This window comes from Marmota flaviventris, chromosome 7 (genome assembly GCF_047511675.1).
Source record: "Marmota flaviventris isolate mMarFla1 chromosome 7, mMarFla1.hap1, whole genome shotgun sequence".
Classification (NCBI taxonomy): domain Eukaryota; kingdom Metazoa; phylum Chordata; class Mammalia; order Rodentia; family Sciuridae; genus Marmota; species Marmota flaviventris.
This window is the reverse complement of record NC_092504.1, coordinates 141,061,588-141,074,557: the sequence shown is the minus strand read 5'-3', so window position 1 is coordinate 141,074,557 and position 12,970 is coordinate 141,061,588. Positions and strand designations below refer to the sequence as shown.

The 12,970-nt window shown below is 51.1% G+C and overlaps 1 protein-coding gene across 1 annotated transcript in view; it reads left to right on the top strand.

Moving 5' to 3' along the window:
- Positions 1–256: 256 nt before the first annotated feature.
- The window catches only part of LOC139706451 (annexin A5-like), a 43,770-nt gene continuing 31,056 nt past the window's right edge, over positions 257–12,970 (top strand). The window contains exons 1-5 of the mRNA XM_071614714.1: positions 257–352; positions 448–485; positions 8,211–8,295; positions 9,233–9,327; positions 10,561–10,674. Of these exons, the coding sequence (XP_071470815.1) occupies positions 477–485; positions 8,211–8,295; positions 9,233–9,327; positions 10,561–10,674 (303 nt within the window). The 5' untranslated portion in view covers positions 257–352; positions 448–476. The remainder of the gene's footprint in view (positions 353–447; positions 486–8,210; positions 8,296–9,232; positions 9,328–10,560; positions 10,675–12,970) is intronic.

Here is a 12,970-nt window from a genome sequence, read left to right as displayed (position 1 = left end):
CCCTGGAGTCCAGCGGCGGAATGGAGCGGCCAGGGAAGGTGGCTTCAGGCCCGGTCCCGACAGCTCCCTGGGCCTGCCCGCTGAGCCAGGACCGCGCGCCCCGCGCCGCGTCCAGGTCCCCACGCGACTGCCCCGCCCAGGCCCCGGGACGCGCGCGTCGCCGCGCCCCACGCAGGCGCGCTGAGCCCCGGGCGGAGGGCGTGGCGGAGGGCGTGGCGGGGCCGGCGGGGCATTTCCGCTGCTGGGCGCTGGCTGAGAGCCTGCCGCGCCTTCCCGCTGCGCACTCCGCTCGGCCGCTGCCCCGCTGCCCGCGCTGCTCCGCTCCCCGCAGGTCCGGCCAGGGTCCCGTCCGGTGAGTGGCGGGTGGCCGGAGGCTCCCCCGGGGCAGCGGGCGGGCGGGCGGGCCACCCGGCGGCGCCCCGCTGACCGCGCTCTGTCTCTTCGCAGGCGGCGTCGCCTCCCCCACCTCCGGCGCCATGGCACAGGTAAGGGTCGCCCCCGACCCTGCGGCCGCGGGGCTTCCAGACTGGCTGCGGGCGGGGAATGAGGAGGGGGTCTCGCCGGGAGCCCCCGGCCCCTCTCTGCGCCCCCTGCGCCCCGCGGGGACCCGGCCGGCCGCGGCGGTGACGTGGCGGGCTTCGCGGGGCCTTCCCCACGCCGCGTCGCTGACCCTGGAGCGGGGGAGCCGGCTGGCGTCACGGGAGGCGGAGGCCTGCTCTCCCTGACTCCGTGACTTTTCCCCAAAGTTCCCGGCGTCCGGGGCTGTGGGTGGGGGTCCCGGTGTGGTGTCCCGGGCCGTGGGTGGGGGACCCTGGTGTCCGGAACTGTGGGTGGGGGAGGTGGGTGGGTTCCAGTGTCCAGGGCTATGGGTGGGGGAGTGGGTGGGGGGCCCGGGTGTCCGGAACTGTGGGTGGGGGAGGTGGGTGGGTTCCAGTGTCCAGGGCTATGGGTGGGGGAGTGGGTGGGGGGCCCGGGTGTCCGGAACTGTGGGTGGGGGAGGTGGGTGGGTTCCAGTGTCCAGGGCTATGGGTGCGGAGTGGGTGGGGGGCCCGGGTGTCCGGAACTGTGGGTGGGGAAGGCGGGTGGGTCCCGGTGTCTGGGGCTGTGGGCGGGGAAGGTGGGTGGTGGGGTGGGGAGCCTGACTTTTAAGGGCAGAGCTTGGCTGGAGCTCTTTTCCAGCTGCTGCGCCCCAGAGTTTACTAAAGCGGACGTTCGTTTAGGAAACTTCGTTTACTAAAAGGAACCGATTTTTTAAACAGCTGTTTTTTTAAGTAATGATCTGGTGGAACGAGTTTTGCACTGGATTTGCTTTGGGACTTTTCAGAAGTTGATTTCCTGATGCGGGCTTCTTCTTCTTTTTTCAATTATTAATATTTATCAAAACTCTAGAAACGAGGAAATAGTGTGATTTATATAGTAATCTTTAAAGATTGATCATGTTATAAATCTTTTGTGAATAAGATATCAATTCTTAAAAACTCCACCCCGAAACTATTTCGCACATCTTGCCAATCTAACTGGCTTGCCAGAGCCATGGTAATTTTTTTAAACAAGTGTTTTAAATGCCCAAACAATGCTCTCTCTCATTTGTAGTTCACTTTTTATCAGACTGACTTATCAAAATTGAATAAGGTTTCATGGGCCTTTCCAAGAGAAAATGGGAGGATTAGACCAATTAGTAACTTATTAAGTTTATTCAGTGCCCCTATTGTGGCTTCCTCTTTTGCACTTAACTGTTATTAGAACCAGTTCTCATATTACTTCCAAGTGGAAAGTTTGCTTTTGGTTCTTCCCCACAGAAAGGATACTTTTATGTGAAGTTAGCTCTTCCCTGAGGAGGATCCTTCCCTATCTTGACTGGGGGGGGGGGGTGCATCAGAGAATAATTCCCTTTATCCCTGCTCACTAGGCTGGTCCTCAGATCTCTTGTAAATTTCCTAGTGATGTCTGAAGCTTTCAGTCAGTTCCTTTTCATGCATAGGCTGTAACCAAGATGGAACAAATGAACACATGTTCCAAACGTGGACAGTAATAATTTCAAAGAATGATAATAATCAATGTGCAAATATGCAAAGCCAGAGAGAAGGTGGCTTCCATTATAAAATTACACATGTGTGATTCCTATCACAGTACAATGCCAGGCCTGTTTATTAGACCAAACCAATTATTGGCCATAGAAGTTACAAGACATGTTAAAAAAAGAAGATGCAATCTTGAATTTTGCTGTTACTTTGTTAAGAATTACCCTTAGAAACCATGGAAGTAAAAGATTTTTTAAATTGGTTAAAATTACTGTATTTCACTGCATAACACATTTGTATTTCGTCATCCTAATCTTACACCAAAGGCAGCTTAGTAACGCGTGATTTTTAAGTAACATTGGCATAATTAAAAAGAAAGCTTCACATAGTGGTTGCATCCCACTTTTTAAAAATAACTTTTAAAACATATCTTTGTTTTTATTTATTTATTATCTTTATTTATTTTTATGTGGTGCTGAGGATCGAACCCAGCATCTCACATGTGGAGGCAAGCGCTCTACTACAACCCTAGGCCTACCTCTCACTTTTTACAAAAACATTTGGCATAACACCTGTGACAGATGTGTGGTGAAACATGGTAAGATGGAGATCTGCTCCTCCTGGTTACCGTGGATGACGTACAGAAGGCCACATTGAGTGATTGCCTTTTTACTGTCTAAAATCTGCTCTGTGCCCCAGTGTGATTGCAGGTCAGCTGGAGCCTCAGGATGAGGTTTCAGTCCATTTCTATGGAAATGCCTTTGGGTAACCTGTTGGGGTGGGAACCAGAGGCTTCTACTCCTGGGACTTCTAGAGTAATGCGATCTGAAACCTGAGTCCTAGAGGTGCATGTTTCCACAGTTGAAAATGTATTATTTAAATATTAATGTTTCTTATTTATTAAAGAGTTAAAATGTAGTTTTCTACCATACAGATTCTTCATGTTTATGAGTTATATCTTTTACTGCTAATAATTTTTTTCTTATGTGGGTCCACCCTGCCTAGAAAAGTATGCAAAAAAATCCAGAAATCAGGAGTATGTGCAGACCATAGGTAAGACTGTCTTGCTAAGAATTTAACCAGAAAAGATTGATTGACCTCTGATAGACATCTTGAAATCTATTAATGGAGCAGGTGCATTGCCAAGTCCTCCGTGTGCATTATTTAACGCCCATGATGCATCTTGGAAATGAGTATTACTGTTTCATTTCACAGAAGAAGGGATTGAGGTTGCTCAGCTGCTTTGGTGGTGTGGGACAAAGGAGGGAAGGCACAGGGAGGGCCAGCAACAGCGAATACTGTGCTCAGTGAGGGTCAAGGAGTTTGGCCTGGAACCACAGGAGTGTGAGCCTTGGGAATGAGGCCTCTCGACAGGAGCCGGACCAGGTGTGTGAGCTGCTGTGTAGGTAGGGGAGGTGTGAGAGAGTTGTGCCTGGGGTGTGCCACAGTCAGGTTTGTGTTTAGCCAGGATCGCCCTGGTGCTATTGTGGTGGTTGCATTTTGGGGGGCTGCAGAGGTGGGTAGTGAGATGGGGGTTGAGAGAGGGAAGAAGAGGGAACACTATGCAGGAATCTGTTGTCAGGACTTGAATTAGGTGGTGGCTGGGACTTCAGATAGGAGGGTCCTTTGGGAGAAGTAGGTAAATTTGGTGCATGAGTAGGGTGGTGTTTGCTGAGAAAGGGTCAGGTGAGGGTCAAGGTGACTGGTTGACCTTGATCATATACACATACATATATTTATATATATATATTTTTTTTGAGAAAAGAATGCATGTTTGAGGCAAATAAGAGACTTTTAGAAATAGATGTGTTGAATTTGAGTTCCTTATGAAACATTTAGGTGGCACTGTAGTAAACAGGGTTTTTGCGACCTCTGAATCCTCCTTCATCTCTGTAGAGCCGTTTGCTTTTGCACGATTTATATCTTCCTACAACTAGAAGGATTTGAAGCTAGCTCGCTGTCGGTGTGTCCCAGGACCAGTGGTGCTCTGCACGTTTGTGCTTCCTGCTGGGATGCAGAGGAGATGGAGTTGGTGTGCTCGCTGTTCTCTGGAGCGCTGGCCTGACTGCACTGTCAGCTATGGGGCTTTTTAAGTGCTGTTTGCAGGATGCCCAGCTGTGAGCTCCTGGGAGGCAGCAGCTTCCCTCACTCCAGCAGGCTCAGGGCCCCACCCTTGTTCCAGGGTGACGTTGAGGACACACAGTTTCCGTTCCCATTTCGCAGGTTTTGCCAAGGGAAGGCATTGTCACTGTCAGAGGGTTAAAGACAAGCACAATGAAGATTTAAATCTTACTGATCTTCATTTGTTATCAACAAGCCCTTGTATACTAGTGTGTGAATAGCTTACTTTACAGTGATCCATTTTCCCCCGACCCTAAGCTTTGAAAGAGGTCAAAAGCAGCTGGTCAGAGTGGCCGAGGCAGGAGCAGGCTTGCAGGAGCATGAGGGGCGAGGAAGTGGGGAGGAGGTCAGCTGGGTGTGCTGGGGACTGGCCTGCCTGCCCGTGGCCTCAGCTTCTCAGAGAGCAGGGCAGGGATGGGTGGGGCTGTGCTCTGGGCCTGCTGGTCTGCCTCCCGCAGGCCTCTGGGAACGTGTTGCCCACCTGTGGGGCCCACCATCACAGGAGGCGTTGGGGCCTCTGCGGTGTCTGCAGGTGGGACGCGAGCTGCTCTGGCCGGCAGGGGAGGCAGTCCTGTCTCCCACCACCTCAGCAGCCGCCTTGACCCCTGGAAGCCTGCGGCAGCCCCAGCGCTTGGTCCAGGATCTCTGGCTCCTCGTTGCAGCATGGGGGGTGCCGGTGGGTGGTCAGCAGCCACTGCCCAGGACTGGGAGACAGGCTTAAGGAGGGCCTCGAGGTCTTCTGTACGTTCAGGGGAGCTTTATTCAGAAAGTTCCAGACAGTGAGCACTTGAAATCGTTGTTTACGTGTGACTTCCCTGGGTCAGGAAAACAGTCCTTCCCTGCTCTTGGGTTGATTTTCTTCATTTTATTTTGGCATGCCTAGGCCTTGAGGATAAAAGGACGTTTTATTTTAGAGGGGGAGAAAGGATGGGTTTGAAGCTGAGATGAACCATGGATTGGGTTCTGGCCTCTGTAGTCCAGGAGCTTGTGGTCATCCTGGTGAGGCCGTGGTGGGATGAAGGGTGGAGGGTGAGCTGAGGCTGCAGCAGGGACAGAGCTCCTTGGAGATGGAGCTGCCCCGCTGCAGGGTGGGGCTCCAGCAGAGTCCTCCAGAGCCACGTTTACAGACGGTCTTGGGCCCCAGTGGTGGGCTGCAGACAGGATGTCCACACAAGGTCTGCCCAGTGACTCAGTCTGTGACTCACGTCTGGCTCCTTCCCACTGTGCGTGGCCTCGCTGGCTGGGGCAGTGACTCTGTGGTGTGGAAGGCACAAGTGTTTCACGATTTCTAGAAAGCTCTTAGAAAACGTGGCCGGTAGTTAGTTATTTCTTCATAGAAATGGCTGAGATTCTTGAGGACCTTCTTCTCTTTTCCTTTTTACCTCATTTCCTTCAGTCCCGAGGGTCAGATATATTTTATTTTTTCTTTGAGGCAAGTAACCTCTCCCTGTTCTAAACCCCCCTCTCTCAGATGGCAGTTTCTGTGTAATCTACAAACCACAAACCACGTCAAGTTTTCTTTTTTTTAAGTGTGATTTTAAAAGCTTCTTTCCTTTCTTTTTTTTTTTTTTTTTTACAAACTATTGTTGCGAAATGAGGCTCCACTGAGATAGAGTGTCAGTTCACTCCCCAGTGTCCTGCAGCCAGGGCTCTGTGCCGCCCAGACTCCTGCGGAACCCAGTGGGCCCTTCCACCTTGCCCGTCCCTGGACACCCCCGTGGAGTTGGAGCCTGCCGCTTCCTTCCTCGGGGAACGCGGTTCCCTGGTGACTGCGCATCACCCTGGGCAGCTTCTCCTCCAGGCGGTGCAGCATTGTTGCTAGGGACCAGGAGCCACTGTCCCATGACTTGAGTCAAGTCCTGGCTCTGCCTCTTGCTCACTGGTGCTCAGCTGCATGGCCAGAATCTGCCCTTGGAGTTCCCCTGCCTCAGGCCCTGCGGGTCTCCTGTCCATTTCCTGGCCTCGGGCCCTGCAGGTCTCCTGTCCATTTCCTGGCCTCGGGCCCTGCAGGTCTCCTGTGCATTTCCTGGCCTCGGGCCCTGCAGGTCTCCTGTCCATGTCCCCTACCTTGGGCCCTGCGGGTCTCCTGTCCATTTCCCTGCTGCTGCATGTGGTTGGGTCTTTCTGCGTCTGTGTTCGGGTTAGCTGCCCTCCCGTCTCCATCTCGCCCAGGCCATTCCAGTGTCCCTGCTGCGGGAGGAGGCCCAGCATCTGCAGGGCTGGCCAGTCCTCCTGCCGGTGGCTTGCTGTGGCCACAGAGGAGCTTGTGTGTTGGGGCTTTTATGCCCCCTCCTCACCAGGCCCTTCCCTTGGTGGCCTCTCTGCACCTGACTGCTTGCTGCGGTGTGTTGAAGTCACCCTCCTCTGAGCTGCAGGCCATCTCCTCCTCCCCTCCCGAGCTTCTGTGCATCCCGAAACATAGTCGTGCCAGTCTCTGCTTTTCTGATTCTGGCTGCAAACCTACAGGCAACGTTCCAGACGTTTTTGGGGATTTTTTTCCAGTTTATTCTCTTTGGTCCTTCTGGTCACTGTTTATGTGCTCACATTACCTGCTCCAGCCTCGGTGCGGACACACTCTGCCGCACTTCTCACGTCCACATCTGCCATTTTGTGCCTGGCTTGTGGCATCGGGACTTTCCTAGTGATCAGTGTAGTACTTAGCATGTGGAAAGTGTTAAAAACGGCTGTCGTTTTTAGTCTCAACGCTCTGCCTCCTGAGTGCCACATCCAGGAGTAGCTTCCTTTGAAAGCATGGGATGTTCAGTCCTTGACATAGGTGGTCAGAAGTCCGCCTAGATTGCCTTAGCGGGGTCCTCGCACAAAGGAAGGCAGAGGAGGCTGGGGACCGGCCTGACAGAGAAGGGGGTCTAGAGGAACTGTCCATGCCGTGGCCGAGGGTCACCTTGGTCACTTCCTTGGACTCTTGACTGCCACCTTTCCAGGAAATGTGTTTAGGGTCCCTGGATGGCCTTTGGGGCTGGGTGCTGTGAAAGTTCTTCCCCATGGAATGACACTCTCTGTTGTTATCTTTTTTAATTTTTAAAATTTTGTTCTAATGAGTTATACATGTCAGCAGAATGCATTTTGATTCACTGTACACAAATGGAGCACACCTCTTCGTTTCTCTGGTTGTGCATGTCCGTTGTCATCTTTTTTAAAATTTTTTTTTATATATTTATTTTTTAGTTTTAGGTGGACACAACATCTTTATTTTATTTTTATGTGGTGTTGAGGATCAGACTTTTGAGTTTAATTGGTATCACAGTGTTGTTGGCAGGAGGGAACTTTTCTTCCTGTGGGTAATTGAATTTTGGTGCATTCATAATAAAAAACATTGTGAAGCAGACTAGGTGTTCTCCACCCTCCCTCCTTGTAGCTGTTTTTCCCTGTTATAGATGGTCCCGTAACAGAGTTTTAAGGAAATTACAAAACGTGTGTTGGTAAAAAGTAAATGCCGGGAAACTCCTTGATCATCACATCAGCTCTGTGGCTCAGTGTTAGTAAAGCCTCCGGATTTAAAGGACCTAATGATCTTGTGAACTTTTTTGGGAATATTATGATTATTAGAAACACGACAAATTAATGTGTATCTGGAGGTCTGAAAAAGAACGTCTTCTAACAAGTGCTTCTGGCACGTGGATCACCACATGTCTTTTCTTGCTGAGTTCTCTTAAAGTCCCTGTGAGGTGCTCAGGAGCAGGGCTCAGGGTGACAACATGGAGCGAGCCTTGCTTAGGACTGAGTCGGGGGCAGGCCTGTGTGCCCCTGGTGATTGGGGGGAAGCAGCCCTGGGAAGGTGCCCTTAAAGCCAGGAGGGTGGGTGGGTGTTGTGCATGGGTGGAGCCCAGGGAGGAAGGAGCCAGCCTCACATGAGGCTCCTGGGGCCAGGGGAGCTCAGGCAGCGAAGTGGTCCTGCCACGTGCCTCAGTGGCCCGTTTCCCGCTTCAGATGGGGCGGGTCTTCCCAGGTGGTGAACCTGTGGAGAGGCTGAGCTTGGTGGGCAGCAGCGGCCGCTCTTGCCCTGCTGGTCAGCAGGACGTGGATGACAGCACTGTGCTTCTGTCTCAGGCTCTCAGAGGCACCGTGACCGACTTCCGTGGATTCGATGACCGGGCTGATGCAGAAACTCTTCGGAAGGCCATGAAAGGCCTGGGTAAATCCCACCTCCTTTTTATTCTGGAAAATGAAAAGATTTGAAATGTGTAGAAGAAAAGCTGAATCAACAGAATCGTGCTATGGGTCCCCAACTCCAGGACCGAGCAGCCGAGAATCCACCCCCCTGCAGAGGGCAAGGCCTGGGCTGTGCGCCTGCCCCTTCACACCCCACTTCTGTGCGGGGCCTTCCCCGGGGACCTTCCCTTGCTGCAGGCTCTCTTCTGGCCATTATCAGGAGCAGCGAGTGTAGGATATGGAACGTTTTACATATCGTCAGTGTTTCTATCTCAGGGGCTGCCTGCGTGGCTGATCCCTGGAGCTGGGGCCCCTTCTCACGAGGGTCCAGTGCTTCCATGTCCTCCCAGCCCCTTTCAGACCGTCCCCTGTTAGGCTTGGTGTGTTCTCTCCAGCCCGGGGGGCGGGGGGTCTGCTGCTTTTGGAAGCCTCGTGTTTTCCCGTCGCCGCGCTTTTGCAGTGTCCTAGAGCCTGCCCTGCTCCTGGCCCTGCCCTCTGGGGTTCCCTTGCTGCTCCGGACACAGCCTCGGGGTGCAGCCGTTCTGCCTCACAGCTGCCGGGTGTCCACTCTAGGTTGCGTGTGACTTGAAGCCAGCTCTCTCTGTCCGCTGTACACCCACACATTGTACCCTGTGAATGGCTGTTATTACAGTGACTATGTGTTGTCTAAAAATCTCCAGACAACTTTTTAAAACGTCACGAGTATTTTTCTGTCTACTTCAAAATACACTGGGAGTGGGGAGTAATGAGTAGGATACGCAGCATTTTACATATCCTCAATATTTTGCTTAATAAATTATTCAGAAAAATGTACAAGACGTTTTACACACTCACAGGCAGAGGGAGGAGAGGGAAGTGGCTGGGGAGCTGGTCCCAGGGAGGTTGAGGGAGCCCAGCCTGGCGTTAACCTTGAATCGCAGGCACCGACGAGGAGAGCATCCTGACTCTGCTGACATCTCGGAGCAACGCGCAGCGCCAGGAGATCGCCGAGGCCTTCAAAACTCTGTTTGGCAGGGTAAGGCCCCCTTCCTCCTAAGGTGGAGCCGGCGCAGTTCTGGGTTTGGAAGAGTCTGTGTGCAGCACCTTCCCTCGGTGTCTGTGGAGGCCGACCTGCAGGCCTCCGTTCCTTCATTCACAAGGACACAGAGCTAGCTTGCACTGCATCCTCCCGGGGACCTGAGCCAGGGCTGGGTCGCGCAGGAGCCGGGACACAGCAGTGTGGTGCCCGTCGACCCACTGCAGGTTCTGGAAGCAGAGGTTGGCTGAGCCTGCAGGGTCAAGGGCACAGTGTGCCAGTCTGCAAGGCAGTGGTGTGACGGTCTCCTGTGAAGGCCATCTGTCACTGACTGCTGTGTTCCTGCTCCCTCCTGCCTGCCTCCCGCAGCCCATGCTCCAGTGCTGGGGCTGTTAGTGCCACGGTGCGGCCTCTGCCTTCCCTCAGCGCATCCTGCTGGGCCACCCTACCACCCTTGTCTGGTGTGGGCCTCTAGTGCAGTGTGGGCCGCTTTCCTGGTGATCTTAGTAAGTGGACTTTTAACTAGTAGAGCCAAGCGCTCTTATTTGATTGACATTGTAAAGCAAAGGTTTTTAGATTTGGTGCAGAACGCACGATGCATACTTCAGTCTGTTATTCTGGAAATCCACATTTGTCGTTTCACTGTGAGACAAAAGAGAAAGTATCCTGCCCCTTCCCCCTTTTTCTGGTGCCAGGCAGGGACGCACGCCGTGCCTGGGGTGGACAGGTGGTCTGCCCTGCGCTGCCTCCCCACCTCGAGAAGTGTTCTGGGCACCGTGTCCAGGTCCCTGCTGCTGATGCTGCCGGGGGACATGCCCCCGCACTCGCCCTGCAGCAGGTCTCTCAGTCCTCAGGAGCATCAGTTCGCTGTAGCCTGCTGTGTATCATACTATCATCAGATACCGCGAGGAAAAGGGTGACAGGCTACATTCTGTCCTTTTAAAAAACACATTGATGATTTTTTGGGGGAATTTTTATAAAGATGTCTGTGTTTCTCAATACCATTTTTAAAATGAAATGCTTGAAATGAAGAAACTCATCTCCTAGAAGCAGATTGGTGCATAGGTGGCCTCCCTCCGGGGTTGAGGCCTGCTGTTCAGCATGGGAGGCTGTGGGTTTGCTAGCTCACCGCCTTCTACCTGAAGGCAGCAGCCTACGGCATTCACTAGGCAGAGGCCCCAGGTCACCTTTAAGAAGAATCGCCTTAAAGCTCTGCCTGTCTGCTGTGCGTAGGATCTCCTGGATGACCTGAAATCAGAACTGACTGGAAAATTTGAGAAACTGATCGTGACTCTGATGAAGCCTTCCCGGCTGTACGACGCCTACGAGCTGAAGCACGCTCTGAAGGTGAGAGGCTGCGGAACCGGCCCGTCCCACGCCTGTCTGTCTCTGACTGACTTCAGGGTGGGCTTCGTGTAAGAGGCAGCTCTGGGAGGTGCTGAGAAGACAAGTGGGGGCAGAATGACAAGGTGACCTTCGTCTGTTGGCATTCGTAAGCTCACCAGAACTGGCTTTTTCAAATTTAAATTTTTATATTTTACTTCTATGCCTGTCTTCTGATTTTGAGTTGTTTTAAAATGATGGTGGATGAAATATTTTAACTCTTTAAACAAAAAATTGCTTGATTAGGGAATAACAAAGTAGCTGGTGAACTGGCTGTGACTCAGGTGTGCAGAAACTGTGTGTGCATCCCTTGGCTGGGCTCTGGCCTGGGGCATGGCCTGGCCGCCTGGGGACTCTGTGGGCAGGAAGGAGTTCAGTTACAATTGATCTTGAGTGGGAGATTGAGCTTTAGCCGCAAGAAGGTAACTCGGCCCAGGACTTGTAACTTTTAGCATGGGAGGTGGAGATATATTCAGTCGGTAGCTGGTTTATTCTGATTCTCTTCATTTCTGTAGGGGTTTTTTTTGGTGTGAGCAGAGTCGTGGGTTATTGAGGAAGGGGCTTTCACACAGCACCCCAGATGGTCAGCTGCAGCTGAAATTTTTCCAGAGGATGAGCTGAGGCTTTTTGGACTTGATTTTTGATAAAGAAACAAAAATAAAAAGAACATAATTCTGCCTTTTAAAAACTTAAGTTCAGTCAATCGTTGCATATATCTCTAATTTAGTGGCATAAATATGATTTTTAAAAGCAGAAAAAGGAAAATCAGGTAATACTATTTTTTAAAAATACAGAGAGCAACTTCCAATTTGTTTCCACGGATGCAGTTCCTAAACTGTGTTTAGGTCACTGTCACTCAGCTTCCTGTGGCCGTGACAGGCAGCTGAGAGGGTGGTTGGGCCCCTGGTTGTAGAGGCTCCAGTGCTTTTTTTTTTTTTTTTAATTTTTTATTGTGGGTTGTTCAAAACATTACAAATTTCTTGACATATCATATTCCACACTTTGATTCAAGTGGGTTATGAACTCCCACCTTCACCCCATACACAGATTGCAGAATCACATCAGTTACACATCCATTGATTTACAAATTGCCATACTAGTGTCTGTTGTGCTCCACTGCCTTTCCCATCCTCCACCCTCCCCCCTCCCCACCTCTCCCCTCCCCCCTCCCCACCTCTCCCCTCCCCTCCCCTCCTCTCTCTCTACCTCCTCCACTGTATAACCCTGAGGGTCTCCTTCCATTACCATGCAATTTTCCTTCTCTCTCCCTTTCCCTCCCACCTCTCATCCCTGTTTAATGTTAATCTTCTTCTCATGCTCTTCGTCCCTACACTGTTCTTAGTTACTCTCCTTATATCAAAGAAGACATTTGGCATTTGTTTTTTAGGGATTGGCTAGCTTCACTTAGCATAATCTGCTCTAATGCCATCCATTTCCCTGTAAATTCTATGATTTTGTCATTTTTTAATGCAGAGTAATACTCCATTGTGTATAAATGCCACATTTTTTTTTATGCATTCGTCTATTGAAGGGCATCTAGGTTGGTTCCACAGTCTTGCTATTGTGAACTGTGCTGCTATGAACATCGATGTAGCAGTGTCCCTGTAGCATGCTCTTTTTAGGTCTTTAGGGAATAGACCAAGAAGGGGAATAGCTGGGTCAAATGGTGGCTCCATTCCCAGCTTTCCAAGAAATCTCCATACTGCTTTCCAAATTGGCTGCACCAATCTGCAGTCCCACCAGCAATGTACAAGTGTACCCTTTTCCCCACATCCTCGCCAGCACTTGTTGTTGTTTGACTTCCTAATGGCTGCCAATCTTACTGGAGTGAGATGGTATCTTAGGGTGGTTTTGATTTGCATTTCTCTGACAGCTAGAGATGTTGAGCATTTTTTTATGTACTTGTTGATTGACTGTATGTCCTCCTCTGAGAAGTGTCTGTTCAGGTCCTTGGCCCATTTGTTGATTGGGTTGTTTGTTTTCTTATTGTCTAATTTTTTGAGTTCTTTGTATACTCTGGATATTAGGGCTCTATCTGAAGTGTGAGGAGTAAAGATTTGTTCCCAGGGTGTAGGCTCCCTATTTACCTCTCTTATTGTTTCTCTTGCTGAGAAAAAAAAAAAAAAACTTTTTATTTTGAGTAAGTCCCATTTGTTGATTCTAGTTATTAACTTTTGTGCTATGGGTGTCCTATTGAGGAATTTGGAGCCCGACCCCACCGACTGTAGATCGTAGCCAACTTTTTCTTCTATCAGACGGC